The sequence below is a fragment of the Aythya ferina genome (assembly GCF_964211825.1).
Source record: "Aythya ferina genome assembly, chromosome: 7".
NCBI classification, from domain to species: Eukaryota; Metazoa; Chordata; class Aves; order Anseriformes; family Anatidae; genus Aythya; species Aythya ferina.
Genome location: NC_140302.1, coordinates 14,553,031 through 14,575,515, shown reverse-complemented (window position 1 = coordinate 14,575,515; position 22,485 = coordinate 14,553,031). Strand labels below are relative to the sequence as shown.

Here is a 22,485-nt window from a genome sequence, read left to right as displayed (position 1 = left end):
CCTTTAATTTATGCTGGAAGTTTAGTAAAGACAACTGCTAACCTGTAGTTAATTGTGCTTGGCTGTGGAGCAGGGGAATTGGAAAATCCCATTTCATCAAGGAAAGCTGTCTTCCAGGTAGTCATGCCATGCCACCTGTTGGTATTTCTAAACATAACAGCTTATTGGGATTTGTCACAAATGCAGGCTAGCCCATTGGAGACCTGTATCCCAGTTCACAGGAGGGGAAAGGAAGGCAAGATATTTTGCTTTTGTAGCCTGCTGTATATAGTTGTCCTGTCAGGTTCTACCTTTGCATATTGTTTAGTATCCTTCTTTACCCCTTTTTTTAAACTTTATCTTTCTTTCACTGACAACCCTTCTGTGTGATTCCTGAATTCACAAAAAAAAAAAACTGAACACATTATAAATAAAGTTCTTCCCTAGCCATTCCCTAGGATAAAGTGGTTAAAGACTTAGTGTATCATTGCTTTCTATAATATTTTCTGCTATCACGAGACTCTCAAAGACCTCACAGTGAAATTAAAGCCCCATAGCACTTGGTGCTGTGTGAATTTACAGGAAGAAACATTCCCTCTAGACTAGTGTTTTGATACTCTGTGCAAACATGTAATAAATTCAATCCACAATGGATACATTTAATTTTTTTCTATTACTAGACAGGCTATGTTTCTCATCGCACATCTATACATGACAAGTATACATAAATTAATATTTTATCTGTAAAGGATGAATTTCTAGTTATGTCTAAATTTTTGAAAAATGTTGATGAGCAGGTGTGTGGAAAGTTTCTGTATGTTTTATCACAAACATGAACAAATTTAGATGGTTTAATATATTCATAGGATTGAGACATGTAAACGGCTGCAGCCAGTGGTAGTGAGTGAATCAATAAATAAATGCCGTATTGGTACATAGGGCAAGTTTTAAAAGTTAATGGAAATTATTGAAGACTGTTGCTATTGTGTTTCTTGGGGAAAGTATCTGTGCCCAAGGGATCCAAAACTAGTCCTTAGACTAAATAGATCACAGAATCACAGAATTGAAGGGGTTGGAAGGGACCTCGAAAGATCATCAGATCCACCCCCACTGCCAAAGCAGGCTCCTTAGAGCAGGTTGCCTAGGTAGGCGTCCAGATGGGCCTTGAATATCTCCAGAGAAGGAGACTCCACAACCACCCTGGGCAGCCTGTTCCAGTGCTCCGTCACTTTCACCGTGAAGTTCTTTCGCGTGTTGGTGTGGAACTTCCTGCGCACTATCTTGTGGCCATTACCCCTTGTCCTGTTCCCACAAACCACTGAAAAGAGGTTGGCCAAGTCCCTCTGTCTCCCACACCTCAGGTATTTATACACATTGTTGAGATCCCCTCTCAGTCTTCTTTTCTCCAGGCTGAACAGACCCAGGTGTCTCAGCCTTTCCTCATAGGGAAGGTGCTCCAGGCCCCATATCATCTATGTAGCCTTCTGCTGGACTCTTTCCAAGAGATCCAAATAGATCCCATAGATGTTTATGTAGAGAATTCTTAAAATGATAGTAAGCCACCTTTTTGTTTATGTATAATTCATTTTAAGTCTTGAGTACAAGCACAATGAAGACAGAATAGGCTTATCACAAAAATATTGCTGTGTGTTTACATAAAACAAGAAGTTTTTCAAAGGCAAGTATGAGTTGATCATTTACGTTGGAACTATACCACAGATTATCTCGTTTATCGTTCTGGAGAAATGTTTTTGTCAATTAAAAAAAAAAAAAAAAGGTAATACAGTGATTTGCTTCCTTCTTAATTGTTGTTTCCCTGTGCATATATTAAAAATCTTTTGAATATTCATATTTCCTTAATGAATTCAAGTTTTGTATCTTGTAATGTGATAAGTACCATTGGTTTTCCATTTTTATTTGAACATAAGTCACCAAATGAGAAGCAACAAGCTTTCAAATTGCTAAGGTCACTTCTCTGTGACTTTACTAGATGACTTTGACAAGTGTTAAAACTCTGATGAATGAAAATAAACAACACTATCAGAGAACATAAGAATTCTTGATAATCGTGGCTCAGGCTTACAAAATGAATATCATACTGTAAATTTGCTTCTTGGTCAATTCCCTGAAAAAAATGATTGACAATTTGAAATGCTGAAGATTTGATATAATCATATTAACTGAGAAACACATTGTAAAGGAGAAATCTTACACACTTAAAGTATTTCTGAGATACACAAGAGAAACTTTATGTCTTGAGTTCCATATTAAGTAATATATTAATTATTTTGTTTTTCTCTGTTTTCTTATCTACCATTCTAATATTACTTGTCAAGTTATGTCTAAGTCTTTCCTGAGTACATATTTTCTTACCTGGTGCTGAGAAAATATCAGCAGTGTACTTGTAAAGTTTAATACTATGCATATGTGATAAGCAGAGTGATTTTTAGATGCCCAAATATCTGTAAAGAGATGCTAAGATTTTTACTAACATAGCAAAAAATATATAAATTTATGCAAATGATAGAAACTAGATATCCCCTCACTTCATACTTTGTAAACCAAAAACGTGTGGGCTACTGAAGCTGTACAACAGTGTTCCAAGTTCATCTGCTATGTACAGTGTCTGCTATAAGGATGACCAAGGGTGGTGTTAGAACTCAGCATGAGCTGAATGATCATGATTCATCATGGCATTGTCTCCTGAGGTGTATGGCTATGAAATTGCTTTAAATAAAATTGCACAAAGTTTAAATGCACTTTTATCCCCCCCCCATTTTTTAATTATAGCACTTCTTCCTACTGTACATTCTACAGTATGTCTCATTTAAATGAATGTGATTTGAAGGTCTGTTACTGTTTTACTATCTATTTAGGACCAAGTACAAAAATGTTTAGCTCAGACAAAACTTGTAGGTTAATATCAAGACAGAGGTAGAGACCTCAATTTAGCAAGTGCTTGGCTATGTGCATAACTAAGGCTGCAAGAAACTTTATTGGCCTTGTAACTTTTATACCTTGTACTATGATATACTGAAAAGTTTTGAAGACTATAATGCTTGCAAGAATACAAGCTTCCAGTAATAATACTGTTAGAATTTCCTTACTAAGCTGTCTGGTTACGTGTACCTGTAACACTGAAGTTACCACCTACTTCAACCAGCTTTCCTCAAAGCTGTTTATATTTGTAGTTTCAACTGCAGCAAGAACTCCTGATGCATATGCCACCAATACTTAAAGACATAATTGTCACATGTCAGTGCTATCACTGTCAAAATATTCTTGTGAATATCAAGAATAATGTGATCTGTACAAATCTATTTGGAAAATACTTGGGGCCAAACATAATCTGTAGTAGGGAAAACAAATTGTCTTTTTGCTGGGGCACAGACTTACTCAGAAATGTGACTCAGAGCTCCAGACAATGTTTTTTCTCAAAACAATCCTAACTGTGGATGATATTCCATAGAATTAAAGCTGCTCTAACTGAATGCTTAGCTCAAAGATAATGAAAACTGTTCTATATTTGACAGGGAGTTATATACTGTACATAAAGTAGCAGCAAAACACCAATAAACAAAACCTCCTGTTCTTGCTTTTCCTAAAATTGGAAATAAAGCTAAATTGCCCCTTCACTGTAATATCCTTTTTAGAAGCTCTTGAATTTTGCTCATTCAATGGTATATTGCTGAAAAGGCAAAGTCTCTTCCAGTAATTTTAGGAAAAGCTATCATCAAGCTGTCAACAGTCTAAATTGAGATTAAAAGTACCAAAGAGAAACCTTCACTATTATCCGAGTCCCAACTAAGTACACTTGAATAGGCAGATAACATCTAGAGTGTACAGTATGAGACCACTTATTCCTTCAGGTTTTGGAGTGATTTACAGGGATGAAGTCTTATGTTAAACAGTTACTGACATTTTTCTTCTTGTCTTTCCCAGAATTTATAGGCCCAAAGAAAATAGGTAGCTGTGGATAGATGCCTGTTCCTGGGATTATTTTCATATGTCATACTGTTGGCATTGATCTCATCCTCTGAGGTGTTAGGTGCCCTCAGCTCATATTGGTTGTAAGAGGGAGGATCTCCAATCCCTTGTAGTCCAGGGTAGATTGGGCTGCGTGTTTACAGTTGGTTAAAATCAAATGATTATTCTCTTTCTCTGATGGCAAGAGCTGTGTTTGTATTATTACCTCTCTGAAAAGGACAGCTTTTTGTCACTGGTGAGACAACAGACAGAGGAGTTCCTAGAGTTTTCTTCATGTTTTGGCAAACCTGTCTCTATTATGACATCTGTCTTAATACATGATGTATTTTCATGTTATACATTGAGTTTTACTATGGACAAAAATGGGACTATAACTATGGTCTGACATAAAAGCTTAGGGATAACTTAGGGATATGGTTTAGTGGGGACTGTTAGCGTTAGGTCAGAGGTTGGACTCGATGACCTTGAGGTCTCTTCCAACCTAGAAATTCTGTGTGTGATTCTGTGTGAAAAATTGAAAGCTAGTCTTTGAAATCAAAAGCTTAGTATATTAATCTACTCGGTCACTTACCCTTGTACATCTTAATATGCTACCATCTATACAGCTATATAGCTATACAGCTATAAAAAAGAAGATTTATAAGTACTTTAACATAGCATTACCACTATTAACTTTTGTTATTATGGATTTCTGCTTGTTGTTCTCAGGTTTAGCCTGGTAATAAGCTTTTTCTTCCAGAAGTCCTATTTTGTGTTTACTTCTTAATCCACCTTTTAAAATCTGGTTTTGAATTAATTTCAATTAATATATATATATATATCTAAAGGTATGATTAATTACAAAATAATAAGAGATTTGGGTGGATTGCTTTGGTTGATTTTTGTGGCTTATAAGCCAAAATATAATTTAAAAACAACCTGCGCAGATGATAAACAATTATTTTCTTAAAATTCCCTTAGTAAATTATGAGATTCAAGAAATAGTTTAGTTTTTGTACTTTATTTTATTTGCCTTATCTTTTTAATTAGAAATAATCATGTAACTTTTAGTGAACACTGTCCTTTGTCCTTTGTATCTTCTATTAAAAAACTTTATATTTGTTATGTACATTGTGATGGGTAGATTTTAAACACACCAGAGCAAACTCAGTGCCTGAAACTCAGTGCATGTCACCACCATGGTATCAGTCCATTTAACTTAAATTAGACTTTTTAAGATGCTGTGACGATTCTTTAGGATGCTTTATTTTCTTATCTCCGTCTAAGAATGTAACATTACTGTTCTATAACTAAAAAGCAAGATGGTAAACATGGCTTGTCGTTATACTGCTCTTTCCTTCAGATGAAACCTTCTTCAACTGTCTTAAGATTAGTTTACAGAAAACTATAGCTCCAGAATCTAATCTTGTAAAATCAGAATCATAGGATCTTGAAATATTTCTTTATTATGAGGAGGAAAAAAAAAAAAGTTTCCTCTCTTCTTCCTTTAGCATTTTGCTTTTAAGGATTCTGAGTAAGTCTTCTTGGGACTTCTTTAAATTCCTTACAATATTGAGGTGGGTTTTTCTGTTTATTATTAAAGAATCTGTATTCTTAAAAGAAAAAAAAGTCCACTTTTTGTACATTATAGGCGTTATCATTTTAAGTGATTCCTTGGTTTAGCTTACAGTGCAGTGGAATTATAGAATCTGTTTTTTGCTTCATTTTGAGTAGTATGCTACCTTATTCAAGCTATTTTCTTTTTTTTTTTTTTTCTTTTTTTTTTTTTTTTTGTAGATTCATAACTTCCTTCAGGTAAATGTTTTTCCGTTTCATCAAGAGGAACATTTTTAACATTGCCCAAATATTTCCTGATAAAGATGTAATTTTTTAAAGCTGTGAGCTGTATGGGAATGTTATTTTAGTAATGATACTGAATATCATTGTGTACGTTGTGTAAACTTTTGTGAATACAACTTTTTAAAAAGATTGAAAGCAACCTTAACAAATTAAACTTTCTTTCAGTTATCAGTAATCTTCCATGACTGGTAATTCTGTGCACCTGTAAGAGCATCATATTGCAGATGCATCCTCTTTGTATAATCACTGACCTTCACTCAAGAGTACTGATAATATTTGTTTTATTACACAGGCCTCCAGCGAAGCTGCCTCCCTCTCCCCAGAAATGAACTATACACCTCTGCCTTCAGGATCCAGGGACCTCACCAATCATAGAGGTATGAACTGAACTTTTATTGGTATGGACTGCTGCAAGGTGGTAAGCTTTGTTGTAAGGCCTTCTCTATATTAGTTATTGCTGTATTAGCACTTTATTTAACATTCAAGCACTAGATGAGAAAACCATACCTGTCAAGACTACAGATTTTAACTGGTATTAAATAGGAGTTCAAGGTGGTCTGCTGGGAAAGCACATAAATCTGTGGAAAACATTCAGTGATTTTTTTTTTTTTTTGTGTGTGGGAGAGAAAAACCTAAAGAGATTAGAGCACTTAAATATTGCTAAGTAGATGATTACATGCAGTATTGGTAATTTTGAGAGAATTGTAAACTTTGTAATGTTTGTAAAGAGAGAGCTGGCAGTTTAATAATTTAAGGCTATAATTTTGAAACGTTAACATGTTTTCCTCCCAGTAAAAATGGATTCTTCTATGTTTTTCAACATTAAAGGTGGATCAGTGTCCAATTTCCTTTTTCACCAATCCTTAGAACTTAAAAAGCACCTTGGGCAAATTCTTGAATTCCTTCTGCATACCTATGGAGCAAGAAGTTCAGAGAGCAGGTGAAAAACTAGATCAATCAAGAAGAGCAAATTCCAAGATCTTTCACATTTGTTGTATAAAGGAAAAATTTATAAAGCTTGCAGCATTTTTCAGTATTTCCAGAGGACCAATACTCTTGTGTTTTCCACATTATGCATTTGATTACATGGGGATTTTAATATTTCAACTGTTTTCCGAGTTGTGATCATGTAAACCATTTGTGTAGAGGTGCATTTTGTATAGAGTACCAGAATCAAAATCAATCTTGTATTTATGAATTGATGGTAACTTGGTTTTAGTGTGTGTTCAAATTCTATGACAGTGCAGGTGATAGAGGGTGTTTGTAGAATGCCTTATTGTTTTAAACCTTAAGAAAGAACCAGGTAGGCAGCACAACTGGACAAGGATCCATGATTCAGATGGGAAGAGTGAGGAAAGCAACTGATTAGACTTTCATTCCTTGCAGTCTATATCACTGTTGTTTTGCAAGGGCTCAGATGCATATCAGGCTACATCCTGTCCTCAGCGTAAACTGATATGTTGTACTGAAAATCAGATGTCATGAAAGTGCTGTAGTGTGTTGTGTTCTGCCACTGAGGTCATCTAAAGAGAAAGGACTGAACCGAAGTCCTGGATTTGAGCATACACCTGGACTTCAAAGATTATAAAAACAAACAGACCAAAATAATTTCAACCCTCTATCTCCCATTTCCTCATCCCCCCAGATAAAATAAAAGAGAGAGGGGGAAAAAAAAAAAAAAAAAGAGAAAAAAGAAAACAAACCCAAGGTATGTGTTGTGGTTTTGATTTCCAGGTAAGTATATTTGCTTTGAGGTTGGATTGCTGCTGTTGGATTAAATAGGGTCTAGCATGACAATAAGTAGAATAACAGAATGTTATAAATGCCTAAGATCTATAAAAATACATTAAATATATATTTAAGCCAGGTATCCTCAGATATGTTTATCTATATGATGGTGAATTAGAGGTGTGGTTTCATGGCTGACTTTGACATAGAGATGCCAGTAGCTTTTGTGCATCAAAAGTTGTTTGTTTTTCAGTATGGATTGACTTTTGTAGCTATAGTAGGTGCTACACATGTGTCTATATGGGTGCCTGTTCAGATCTGGAAATCACCAAATACTGAATACCATTGTTTTCACTAGGGTTTGAGAGTGCCTCCTGCCTTGCTGTGAAAGGGGAGAATGATATTTCTCCCCAAATTATCAACTTTTTACCCTTAGCTATTCACATACTTCCATATTATTTCTGTCTTGACTCTTCCCAGAAATATTCTGCTTTGCATACTAAACATATGCTGAAAATTTCCTTGAGGATTAAACACGATTATGTATTAAGTGAATAGAAAAGAGTGTCATCAAAAAAACGGGGGGGGGGGGGGGGGGGAGGAGGGAGGAGGGAGGAGGAGGTAAAATTAGCCCTAAAAGGCATTGTTAACATGCTTCAATAAGTAATGTGTATATATACATGTATGAGTATGTATTCACAAGGAAATCATTAAGAAATCTTTCCAAAATTCCAGGTGTTGTAAATAAAGCTTGGAACAACCTGCTGGCAGGGCTTATTAACTCAATCAACTTATTTTACACAAAGAAATATGTCCAAGTTCACAAGCCCATAAAAGATTAATTGGAGTCAATAGAAAAATCTCCAAGAAAAGAATGAAATACTTAAACATGCTATTTTAGGTTATGAATATCTTTTTTTTTTTTCTTCACTGAATGCTTTCAGTGTTGTAAAAAAAAAAAAAAAAAAAAAAAAGATTGAATCAGCTGTTGTATATGTAAAATGTTGGCAGTTTTCAACCCAAACTGTAAAGAAGAATGCTCTAAGTTTGTCAAGTGCTCTTATTTGTCCCTGGAGAAACTTGTTTACCAGAGTCTGAAAGTCTGGCAAATGGTTTGGTACAGCTGTAAATAGATTTTCGGGATTGGGAGGGGGAGCAGAGCAAACAGTATTTGAATGGTAGAGTTTTACTTGCGAAATTCATAGCTATATATAGGGAGAAATATGAAAGGGGAAGAAAAGCATGTTGTTTTGCTTGTGTTGCACTATGTATCTTAAACCTTTCATGTTCATATATTCGGTATATTGTTTCCAGACAGGATCTGGTCTTTTGGGGTTGACTCAGTATTTTGTACAAATAATGTTCAGGAATTTTAAAAATCTCCTTCTCAGTGTCAGAACCCACAGAATCTGCATATGACAGTACTGTATTAGAGTGGAATAAATACAAGGGAATAATCACTGTAAATATTATATCAAATGCTATGATGATTGAGTGTCTAAGTACATGATGAAAATGATAAATATTGAATAAACATTTTTAAGCTTTAGAAATTTTCTTCCCATCATGGAAAAGTTGTTTTCCCATAAATTATATTATTGCTCAGAAGCTCTTTTCTATGTTGAACATTTGCTCAGTCCCATTTATTTCTTAGTAGAAAATGTATTGGCCTTCTTTTGTGCAGGTTTTGGCACCTGACAGCAATATGATTTGATTCTTTATAAGACCCAATTATTGTTGCATTAAGCAAGCCTTCCAAAGTGGTAATTTTATAGCTAGCTTTATTTTTGTTTAGATTTCAAAACGATGATCTTAAACTCCTAAGGGTCTTTGTTAAATTAGTATCTTATATCTGATTGTATATCTATTTTTATATTGTTTTAGACATCAGTGATTTAGTTGTGTGAATTTTATATATTTCTCTTACCCTGATAAAAAGAAGTCAGTTCATAGACACCTTCCCCTGCCATACAGTATGCTTTAATAAATAAATAAATAAAATCCATGATTTGTATTGTAGTAGTTTTCAAATTTGCTACTGAAACAAAACGGGCCTGACTTCTCTTCCTGCTTCTCCTGATCTATCTAAGAAAATAGCTACGAAAAAAAATCAAAGATATATACTGTTGTTTTTAAATAGAAATGGCCATGCTCCCAGTACACAAAATTAAAGAAATGTAATGTGTTTTACTAGAAATGTATTCTTAAAATTTTGCTTATGTCAATTTCACTGTTTTGTATACGTGGACCTGTTACCTTTTTGTTCCTTATTATCATCAATTTATTAACCGAGTAAATATAAAATCTTAAAATAGAGCTTTAAAATACTTAATGTAGTCATAATTGATGGGAAAAGAAATTTTAAAATTGTTATATTCTAATATTCTAATTTTAAGGATAATTTGCTGAATGTGCAGAAAAATGCCACTCTCCCCCCTTTCCCTAAGTGAGGTTCTATATTCCTTCTTCATAATGTCACCTCTGGTAAGGAAGTCCCTTTGTTATGTTTAAGCGTTCAGACTCAAGTTGCCTTCCAAAAAGAACAGTGCTTTCCATTTGCTGGGGAAAATAGTAATTTGTCATTCTATCTCTTGAGAAGCAAAGTTATTAAATCATAAATATAATGAATATCTGTTTTTCCCATATAAAAAAAAAAAAAAAAAAAGTGCTGGATGCTCTTTGTATAAACAGATATTTTATAACATTGTCTAGTATCTGATTTACTTGAAAACTTACTAGTTTGCCAAAGCTATTTGGTTTCCAGTAACATTTTATAAATGACTCCCTTTCTTGAGATCTTGCTTCTGGGAACAACCAGAGGTAAGTCTTCCCCATAGGCTACTGGTGGAAGGAAGAAGAAGCAGTTTCCATTAAAAACTAAGCTTGTATTTATGTATGTAGTTTTTAGAGCCTTAGATTGGATTTATGCCAAGTTTTAATAGTTCCAATCTATTCTGGCTTGTAAGAACTTCCTGAACAAATCCACTGTCCTGTTCTGGTATCTATTCAGTTAATTATCCAAGCATTCTGGTATGCACAGAAATTATTTTGTCTTTTTTTCACCCTCATTTTGAATTATAAGTGCCTGAATGAAAAATTGTTATTTATTCTAGAAGTATGTTTGAATCAACATACTGACACATTTTCTTACTTTCTGAAACAGTCCAATTTGAGAAAGAAAGTCATAAACTACATTCAAAAGCAATGCTTAGAAGTCCAAAGCCAGAATATTTTTAAGTTTTCCATTAGTCCTCTGAAGGTAATCTTATAAGCCTTTTTTTTTTATTATTATTATTTTAGAGAGAGAGAGAGAGATTGGAAAAGAAGAGGTTCCTTCTCAATTTCTCTCTTGCTCTGATGGATGTATAGAAGAATTGATATAATTTGAAATTAAGATCTTTCTAAACATTAGCATTTTTAAGCAAGTAAAAGCATGTTGGCATATAGTCTGTTACAGAGACACCGGCATTTGATACACCTGTTTTTGTTTGATCAGAGAAAAATAAACAAACATTATATTGTGCTATAGTACTCAGAGTATATAGGTATAGAATTTTTAATAATGACTGGTAGGACTGTACATAATGCATTCTGACTGATTTTTAGGGTGTAAAATCCAGCTACTGTCTTTGTAGGAATGGAGATATGTACTAAGTCAAGGCAGAAGTATACTTTGGAATGCACAATGAGCACTGGGTGATCCAGATGTCCTAGAATTTACTATCCACTAGTTGTCAGAGAGACCTACTATTTTCCAAGTCTAGTGTTGCAGACAGAAGATGGAATTTTTGGAGAAACAGGAGGAGTATGTGTGAAAGAACCATTTGATGTAAGGTGTGGAAGTCCCAAATGATCCTCCAGGGATTTTCCTTTTCTACCTCAATTTGCTCTGCATGTGCAGATTTTAGACATGAATATTCTGTGGTTCATCTGGAACTAATGTGTACTGATCGTTCAAGGATTAGGTCTTGATTTTTAAAATGATGCTTCAAATTTAGAAGTAAAATTACAGAATTGGCACACACTTCTTAATAATAAATGTTAATACATAAAGTCCATATTTTTGAAGGCTTTCAACTTGATATATGTTCAGTCTGAAAAGCTGTGCTATCTTTAAATCACAGACATAAAAAGAAATCAGCATAAAAACTTACTTCCAGAAAGATAATTATCCTGTTTATATTATCATTGCAGTCTTCTCTGTTGTTATTATTGACACAGTTGTTAGGTACTCATTGTGTTTTCAAGCCAGAGGCTTATTTAGAGTTTGAAATTGATTGTTGGAAAAGTCACAAAGCAATTTACGTAGCAACTTATCATAATTAGTTAGTTTCCTTAATGTGAACTGCACTTTATGCTTATCAATTGATTTTTCTGTATAGCTGCATAAAACAGCTCATTGTGTGCTGTCCAAAAAGAGAATAATAATCATAAAATAACTGTGGGTTATTTTATCATTCAGCTAATCTGATAAATTCTAAAATAAATTTTAACAAAAGGTGTACATATATGTATATAGGAATATTTGCTTAAACTCATCTGATAATTCAGAGCAGGATGAATAAGAGAACTGTAAACGGGTGCAATATATGAAAATTCAGAGGTAGAGACCTGTGAATAGTGGGTAAATTTTTGTTGTTGTTGTTAGTTTTCGTGAGGTGCAACCATATTTCTAGTTTCTAAGCTACAGTATTTCAGATTGAGTGATAGGCTGCACACCTCTTAGGCCAGGATCTTCTGACAGTGAGATGACTGACCTTTAAAAAAAAAAAAAAAAAAAGTATGTGTGTGTGTGGAGGTGTTGCAGTAACATGGAACAGAAAAATATCTTCCAGGAGCAAGAACACTCAAAAGCTGTGACATTTCTTATTAATGGCAGAAAATATGTCCCATCAGTGAGTTGTACTGTGCTCATGACAGCCCCAAGGGGAGCGTGTGGAAATCCTGTTCTTCTGGCACCGTAGGAGATGACTAAAATAAGGATTCTGTTATGATGAAAAGAAAAAATGTCATTTGGCTTGCCTGCCATGATATGAGAAATTGGTTTCTAATGCCTTGCTTATATTTTGAGTTTGGAAAATTTTCATTCATGGAAGCACAAGTTACACTAGAGAAGTATGGGAAGCAAAGTGATGGTAAAGACGAGTGCCAATGTGAGGGGAGATTTGAATAAGAAAAATTTGGTTTTCCTGTCTTAGTTTCCCTTAGTTAAAGGCATTTGAAAGACAAACTCTGTTAGTGGTAGGCTGGAGTCCTTGCAGTTTGGAGGTGTAAGGAGGTAACAGCAGATTTTTAGACTTCTCAATTGTGAACTAATTGTTTTTGATGCTACTGAGAGGGGTTCATCCTGCAGCCACTGCTAGATGGCCCTTGCATGTGCATATAGACCTGCCAAATCATGTATTTGGAGCTGATGTGAAAGGTATGGTCCCCTGTTTCTTCAGTGGTGAAGCTGATTTCATGTTTCTAACCATGTTTTTCCCTTCCAAACTGCACTCAAATTTATTTCCAGCCAGTTTCTCTGATGTGGTTGCTTTGTGGGAATGGAGAGGAATAGGTAGAAGGAACCAGTGGAACAATGTAGGTGGGGAAAAATGCTAGAAGGCACGTTTCCTTACAGAGGTCTAGTGCCTTGAAGTACATCCATTGGATAACAGTAGCCCACATGTATTGGTATTTACCCTGAGTCTGCAAATGCATTAGACATCTGTCCCCCGTTGTGTGATTTGACACACAGTCACAGATGTTGCCTTTCAAAGGAATTGAGAGGTTCAGCACACACAATCCATTCAGCTTTCAGCCTTGGAGTGGTTTATTGCTGGGCACTAATGAAAAAGATTAAGGAGTATCTCATATAGTACCTCTCCTGAGCCTTAATCTGTTTGTTTACTGGAATAGAACCACCACAGTAACAGTGGTCTTTTGTGGACCAATTTACCTCACTTGCTCAGTCATGATAAGTCTCTGCCAGTGCCTGCGTGTTTCTATGTAAAGCACAAAGACTTTCCCAAATGTGGAATAAATTGTGGTTGGATTTGAGTGTGACCTTGACTAATATGGTTCAAGAAATACATTTTCTGGGTCATTGAATTCATGTTCTTGACACTTAGAGGGTCAACAATTTCTTGTCTGTGTACAAAATGAATGTTGGAGTTGAATCAGTGTACTGTAGCTTATTAAAAATTCAGCATTAAAACACATTGTTATTTTCCATGATGAGAGCAACTAGGCATGTGAAATCAGGGTGGGGTGAAAGAGTTGGGAATGGTATATGAAGTGACTTTCCGTTTTGTTCAAAGCTTTTCCTGATGGTTAGAAAAGTTAAGATTTATTTTTAAAAGACAGTATAGTTTTAATTTATGAGTATTCTCTGTGTCCTGGGGTTTGAAAGTGAACCCAGGGGGTTAAGACCAAGCGGACAAGAAGTTCTAGGAAGATCACTTCCTGAAGTGCTACTTTTATGTTGAAATGAACTAATGGTGTTTTGGGGGGCAAGACTTTAAAAGGCACGAAGATTAACTTAACCTTAGTTACTTAAGGAATTAAGTGTTTAATCAAGTTTAGGTTAAAATTTTGTTCAACATCTAAAGAGTTGCGTACAAAATTTCAGTTCTATATCTAATGGGAATTAGGAATATAAAACTCAGCCTTTCAAAATTATCAGCCTTTTTTTTTTCCAGATATTACAGTTTCATTTTTTCCACGGTGCATATTTTCTAATCTGACTGTTGAAGCCTTTTTTTTTTTTTTTTTTTTTTTTTTTCAGTATTCCCATAATTTCTGTTGTTTTCATTGCAACTTTCCCCACATTTGCCAAAACTAACCTGGCAGTCTGGGCCTCAGTCACCCATACAAATGTCACATCAGAGTGAGTATGATTAATGAGGAAAAAAAACTTAGTTCAGATTTTTGGGTAGACTAGAAAGTGTCTGATGTTTCACAACATAGCTCATTTTGTCATGCTGGCAGTAAGAAAACAACGCTCAAGCTCCAAGCAATGTGAGTATAAGGTGGCAGAAAAACATGGAAAATGTTGGCTTCCTTAAGTGGAAACTCGAGATCCAAAACCATAAACCTATCTAAAATCTTTCGGTATGCAAAAGAACTAAAGATGCAATGAGTGTGTAACTGGTGATTAAAAATAAATAAATAAATTTAAATAGATAATAAATAGTCCAGTAAATTTGCCACTTGGCTTTATAATAGATAACCTTTTACAATACAGAAGGTTAGACGTAGGCAGTGCTACTACAGTCCTTCCAGAGGAAACATGTTCAAAGCTGAGCACATACAGTCTCCTGAGAGATCCCCATGTTTGGTTAACACTTCAGCCTAGCCTGGATTTTGCAGGAGTCCTCCAATTTTATCATTCAGGCATTTTTACAGCCTCATTGGAACAAATAAACAAACATCTGGAATCATGTGGTATATTTAATTAAAAACCTTTTGTTTGGCCAGAAATAGTAAAATCATGAAAAATTGCCTGTCTCCAAGCTCAGAAAGGCCAAATGATGAAGCTGTTGGCTACAGACAGTTTTACAATGTATTGAAATTCATAGATACACACACCTGCTACAAGTGCCCCCCCTTTATTTTGATTCATAACCATTAATGAGTGCTTAGTACACAGATTGTAACCCTTGTTTAAATAGGAATTTACTGTTTTTAATAACATACAGGCACATGTTACTATATTCCATACAGCGTATACTGTTCTGTAATAAACAGACAGAGTAAAGCTTTATACTCTTGGCTTAAAAAAAAAAAAAAAAAAAAAAAAAAAAAAAAAAGGAATCTTTACAGTACAGGTTCCAATTGAATATTCTGTCAGGTGAGCACATGTTAATTCCAGAGGCAGTAAATATCTGCCTCATGCCATGAGTCTGTATATCAAATGTTGGAAATGTGGTGATGGCATTTTCTCTTTAAAATTATTGTGTATAAGGAAAAAGTATATTTTCATTCTTTCATTTCATGCTTTTTTGAGGAAAATTTCTGGAGTCTCTTGATGCTTTTGCAGATAATACTGCTTGCTAATGATCTGAGATATTTTGAATTGCACATGCCACTTGGTCACAGAATATTATACGATTCAGGATTATTATTTATGAAAACTAGTTAGCCTAATCACAGAATCACAGAATTTTCTAGGTTGGAAGAGACTACTACCATTTTGCATGCATTAATAAGGGCCTTTGAACATGTGACACAGTCTTATTTTTGGGCATGTACATCTCAGTTTCTAAATAGCTAAATCTCTACTAAGAAAAGACGTTTAGATGTAGAGCTTAGGGATATGGTTTAGTGGGGACTGTTAGCGTTAGGTCAGAGGTTGGACTCGATGATCTTGAGGTCTCTTCCAACCTAGACAATTCTGTGATTCTGTCAAAATGATATGCACGTAGGAAGACCTACTGCAGATGAATATTGATCACCATTCTTCATATTGATGAAGATAATTCGAACGTTCAATTTTGAGCTGCTTTTCTCAGAGGATTTAGATTTCTTAGTGGGATAGGATGCTTACATGACCTTGGCTTCTCTTCTGTGGTTAGTTACTGATTTGAATGAGGGAGAAATGGGAGTCATCAGAAACAAAGTACTCATTCCCACATAGTGAGTACATGTAGAAGCCTACTTAAAAAAATACTAAATAAAAAACTAAGAGAAATAGGTGAGGAAATAAATTTCCTGCACAGTCAAAAGAACAGCCATCTGCATAACAGCAGTGAAACTATTTTACTCCCTTGTGTGTTGGGTCTTTATGGTTCACACATCATACTGTAACGTATGTTTCTTCCAAGCTATGATCAGCCAAAAAGATGCAATGTATTTTGAATTTCTGCATTCCGTGTGCGTAGTTTGTTGGGAAGCTGTGGTTGAAGATTCCTTTCTTTAACTTTGCCTTCAGGAAAGAAAGGGAAAATGTTTGCGAAACATTTGTTATGCGAAAAGAAGTTGTCAGTGTTTTATAGGACATGAATATCAGTATTCATGATCTAATGATATGTTTGTTGATCAAAGTTTCTTTCAGAGCCCTGAAAGCAAATGTTAGGAAGGTTGACCCCCCCAACTTTTTTTTTTTTTTCCTGTTTTGTGATGTTTCAGTGGTCTGTTAGTAGCCTCAGTGCTAGAAAAATAAATGATAGGAAGTACCATGACATCCTTTGTTAGCTTTGTATGCCCTTAAGCAGAGAGCTTGCACCTGGCGAGAAGAAGGGAAGGAAAGTGGTGAACAGTAAGTATAAACAAGGGAAATTGTTTTGTGTTCCTTGCCCAAAACAGGGTGGTTGATCTTTTTTTTTTTTTTTTTTAAATATCCATTGTTCTGCCTCTTGCAGTTTGGGAGATTTTGCAAGTTACTTCTATTTACACAGGAAGGAATTCTTTTACTGCATGATTGACAACATTGGTGTGTTTTTGTAAGACCTTTTTAAGAAAGCTTGTCTATGACTCTAAGGTGCCTAGTAAAGCTAAGCAACCACCTGAAAGACCCCCCACCTGTGGCTGCATAAAACTGAAATAAAGAATTGAAAATAACCCATTGACTATGCACTTTCCCACCTACTGAGAGCAAAATGCAATGCAATGCAATTTTAGTACTTGCGTGCCACTGGGGAAAATAGACTCCTAAAATCACATAGTGAAACACTGAAAAAATTCAGAGAATTTGTACTAAGCACTATGTTATAAAACCTAAGGAACCGTAGTCTCTGCTTCTCAAGTGAAACAGATTTGTATTGCAGTTCTGTTACAATGCCTACCAAATGTAATGATGATATTTAGCACAGTAGGCTGAAAAAAAAAAAAAAAAGTAGGAGTCATTTTGCAGGAATGCTATGCAGAAGGGGATGCAAGCAACCCTTGTTATGTCTATTTAAAGACCAAGCAAGATTGTAATCCCTGAACTTCTTTTCTTTTACTTCTGTTGAGTGTTATGTGGTCACACATAGAGAGGTGGAAAGTGAACATGGCCTGAGTTAACTTTTTTAAAACTGTTTATGGTAGTAGACTTGATTTCTCACAATGAATGGAAAACTAAATGACTGTTTATGTCTGGTCTGAGTGTAGTTAGAATAGATGTGTACCAAACTTAAGGGGCTGCTATGCCAGTGTGCTGGGTTTCCCTACATTGGCTTAGCTTCCTCAATACCAACTGCTGTAGTACATTTGGAACTGCATTCAGTCAGAGATTTTGTTAGAGAACTGCATCTGTCCCATCTCTACCTTTTCCTTATAGGAGGGAGGCAACTCCCAGATGGCGTTTTTTTGCTGAACTGTAGGGGGGAGTAGCCTGTCTTAACAGTCATTTTTGTTCACATGAAATAAAGGGAACAGGCTTAATGGAAATCATTCCTTGGGCCCTGCTGGGCGAGCTGGACAACCCCCCACCAAAATCAACCAAACAAACCCCGCCCAATTAATTCATTTGTTATTTTCTACATTGTGAGGACAGTGAATGATAAATTCCACTGGGGGAAAAAAAGAGAGCAACTTTATAATAACTAGATTACAAATAAGCTATTAGATCATTCAGAAGCAATTTGTGTTTCTGAAGCAAGCATTACTGATGTAAAGCATGTATGTTAAGAAAAAGAAATACGAGGTGGAAACGACAATAAGGTAAAAAGGAGGTATGTAGGCATCCCTTAGCCTCCAATTGTAGGTGTAAAGTTTGCCTCTGTCCTGTTATCTGATGTTAGATAATGACAGAAGTATGGAGGATGGCTGAAGGAGTTCCTTGCCTAACTGCTAATCATTGCACTGTTTTTTTTTCACTTTAGTTCCACTCTGTTATTGTAAAAGGTAATCCCTTTACCAAGGTGAGTTTAATAATAAAACAAAACAGAAGTCATCTGATATTTTTTTATTTAAAAATGTGTTTGCAACAAAGGAGTACAATGGTACTACTCATTCAATGGTCCCACAAATGAGCATAATTAGATCATCAAGACATACTATGAAGGAGAGTGCTTAGTGTCTGTAAGTTCTCTTGTTCTGCTGAGCCTTAAGTACTTTTTTCTACTGTCTGCATCTTTATGAAAGATAACTGTTCAGATCTGGAAGAAGTGAACTAGTTAAAATAGACTGCAAGGCTGGTAAATGACATTCATTTGGGAGATACAGGTAACATCAATCAGGCAGAAGAGGTTCCAGTGCAAAGTTAAAATATGAATTGAGGTTTGATAAATTAAATAAAAATAAAAAAAATAAGGTGCAGGTATGATCTGTAGAGTACAAAGAAAGCCCGGAAGATTTCTAGGGGAGATTTGACCAGTGAGGATAGACACTGGCTTTCTGTAGCTAAGGTACAGTAGCTAGAAATGCACTGAATGGGAGATCCAAACAAGACAAGTCACAAGCAAGAATGCACTTCTAACCCTAAATTGTCCATCCTGCATACAAACAGTGTTTTCCTGGCAGATTAATATTTAGTTTATACCGATGTAACAGTTCGCTAAAATCGTTCTTTGTCAACTTACTCCTTAAAGAAGCTGCAGTGTTTTACCAGGGAGTCAAATTTTGCTCTGGCATTCTTTTTTTCATTGTCGCAAGCAGGAAAGGTGAAGAATTAATACTGTTACTGTGGAGCTGTGGGGGTTTTGCTGGATTTGGTCTTGCATATTTAAGAGCTCAGATGTAGAATTCTTCTATGGACACTCTAGAGGATGCCAGTTTATAAATCAGCTTACAAAGTTGTGCACTTAGTTTATACTTTGTTGACAGTTTGGGAGGGCAAACAGCATCTGATTCATAAAATGAGGTCCTGAGAGTAATGAACCAAGTTTTCAAATCTGAATAAATATTTTGGTTTATATTATGAGTTATTTAAAATTTGAACAGGATTATTCTGATAGCACTGAATTTTAACTAGTTCCTTCTTCAGAAGGCACTTTTAAATAGATAAAGGTGCAACAACAAGGTCTAATCGTTTTGATCTGTGAAGGTCAAACTCACTTTGTTTCATCATAAGTAGTATTTAAGTATGGAGATGGAGCAAAGAGTGAAACGCAAAGCCAAAACCAAAATATGGCGGTCAAACTGATGTTTATATTTTTAAGTAAAAGAATTAGTTCATTCCTTATCTTAAGCTTTTGCTCACTTTGTGATTGTTTGTCTCTTAAGGGTGTTGAAGGATTATTTTTTTCTTAAGTTCCAAAGTAAGCTATTTAATACCAGTTTGCAGGTATTTTGGACTTTCCTAATTCATGGATTTTGAGATAATTTTTTTTTTTTCAAATTCTATGTTATTTCTAAATAAAAATGGCATCTAATTTTTGTTTCTTGACAATTCCCATATTTCACAAGCTTAACACACAAAATAATCAGTCAATCTAGGAAATGGTTTCTTTGATATGTAGCTTAAAGTACTGCTTTGGAAACAAATATATTAGTATAGGAGTGGAATCTCTAGGCAGTTTCTCTTTCTGGCTGTAGTTAGATCTGCACAGATCTGTACTTTGAAACAAGTAGCTGCAGGTGTTTTAGCCATGCACATGTGGATATATGATGAGGCTTTTCAAATTTTCAGCCTAGTCTTCACTTTTAGGGTAATGAAATGTTGAAGGAGCAGGGAAACAAGATATGTATATATGTTGATGTTATGATGTGCATAGTGAGTCCATATCAGCGTGGCTACAGATTGTTAAGTATCACATCTATACAATGTCAGTTTTGTATCACATCCTAAAGAGTCACCTCAGGTAGCCTAAAATTTGTTGACAGTATATCAGAAGAGTAACTTAAGAAGGAGAATTATTTCATAAGTGTGAACATTTCCTGTAGTGCCTAGATAGATAGGAAGCCCTCATCCAAATATTGATCATGGTTTTTGTTTGTTTGTTTTGTTTGTTTTTATATGTTGTTTGTCAAGCTTTACATGGCAACAGAATAAATTGAAACTTCTGGGTGAATTCTATCCAAGATGCATATGAATTTCTGCTTCTCTTTTAAAGTAGTTTAAATATTTTGTTTGATTGATCATCATCAGTATTAATTTTTTGGTGACTCTTGATTTGGAAGTAGACTTGGAGATGCCTAAGAACAGCTTGATGAGATTTAACCCCTGTAATAGGTTGATAGATAACATGCTTAAATCAGGAGGAGGGAGGCATTATGATATAGGTTATGTTGTAATTTCAGTAATCAAATTCACTGAAATACGTCATTGAAAAGGTACTTATGAATCTTAAATCTTAGGATGACTGTCAGATTTCTTTTAGTCTATGAACAATGGCAATCATAAACTGAAGATGAAATACGGTCAGAGCTTCTGTCTCTTTGACAATCCCTCCAATATTTAGACAAAAAAAAAAAGTGCTCTCATAGATGTCATTTAGTAGCTCGTGCTTTTTACCTTTTCCCTTATGTAACTCTAATACCCCATGAGAAGCCAAGACAGGCAGAATTGAGTGTTATCTCTCATAATTATAAAAGAAATTACATATGAATATGTAAAGCCAGAGGAACTTTCAAGTATAATCCCATGGATTGCTTGTGTGACCAAAGGAATAATAGGGCTGAATTTGATGAGTTTTGATGTGCTTTTGAGCAATTAAAAACCTTCTCTAACTGATTTAGAGCCTCCTACGTTTTCCTATACCTGTTGCATAGCTGAATGAAGTTCGTTTTTTCATAGGCTGTTGCCTTGATGTTTAATAAGGAAAAGGGAAGGGGGAAAAAGAGGAAAAACTAACAGCAGTGAGACAGTCTTGAAGAGCTGCTTTGGCTAACAAGCCAGAGAGAGTGAAGAGATCCTGATTAACAAGGCAATCTGCTTTTATGAAGTACCTTTTATACAGTGTCTCTGGGCACTTACAGTGCAATAATCTGTGGAGTTTGGCTAAGTAAGGCAAAACCTTGAAAGAATGGGAATTTTGAAAGCAGGGAAAGAAGGGAGCTTGATCTAATGTCATAAGGCAGGGAGCTTTGGAGCCTTGGGGCACAATTAACAAAGGGTCTAGCACCTGCCATCTCCAGTCTTTGTGTTCGTTAGAGAAAGATTTAGTAATCCTGCTCATGGGATGTAGCTCGTTCTTGTCTTGACTTCAACCCACCCTGGCTCAGAATTTATCTGAACACCTGTGTGGCAATAACATATCATTTTGGGCCCCTCACTAAAATAAAGATACTGAGTTGCTGGAACACATTCAGAGAAGAGCAACAAAGCTGGTGAAGGGACTAGGATGCAAGGCGTGTAAGGAGTGATTGAGCAAGCTGGGGTTGTTTAGTCTGGAGAAAATGAGGCTAAGGGGAGACCTCATGGCTGTCTTACAACTACCTGAAAGGAGATGGGTGTTGGTCTCTTTTCTCAGGTGACAAGTGATAGGACACAAAGAAATGGCCCCCAGTTGTGCCAGGGGAGGTTTAGATTTTATATCAGGGAGAATTTCTTCACAGAAAGAGCAGTTAGACATTGGAACAGGCTGCCCAGGGAAATCATGGAGTTGCCATCCCTGGAGGTATTTAAGAGATGCTTTGGATATAGCACTTAGGGATGTGGTTTAGTGGGGAACTTGGTGATGGTTGGCTAGGTGATGGTTGGACTCGATGATCTTAAGGTTTTTTTTCCAGCCTAAGTGATTGTATGATTCTATCTCATCTGCAGTGATCTTTTAGCCTTTGAAATAAAATTTGCATTTTAATAAATTATTTTGATTTGAATACATGACACAGTGCCCTTAAAAAAGATTCTCTGTTTTAATAAAGATCCCACTTTTTGTATCAGCCTTTCTGTTCAGCAATTACAAAACACAGTTTCAGGGAAGGAGCAATACCATATCATTTAGTTTGTTCAAACCCACTGTTCTTTAAAGATATTGTGAAGAAAGTGACAGCAGCCCAGCTCAGCTTTAATGGGCAGGTGATGAAGAAGCCAATGGCTTTTTCATCTAAGCACAAGTTTTTTCCTGTCCAGTAAACCCAAATATTGAAGTGATCCACGCTATACTT

General features: G+C 35.4%; 1 protein-coding gene across 1 annotated transcript in view; it reads left to right on the top strand.

The window, feature by feature from the left end:
- LRMDA (leucine rich melanocyte differentiation associated) overlaps positions 1–22,485 on the top strand; it is a gene marked incomplete at its 5' end in the record, with an annotated part of 297,230 nt that overhangs the window by 184,962 nt on the left and 89,783 nt on the right. Inside the window, one exon of the mRNA XM_084525493.1 lies at positions 6,098–6,182. Coding sequence (XP_084381619.1) covers positions 6,098–6,182 — 85 coding nt within the window. The remainder of the gene's footprint in view (positions 1–6,097; positions 6,183–22,485) is intronic.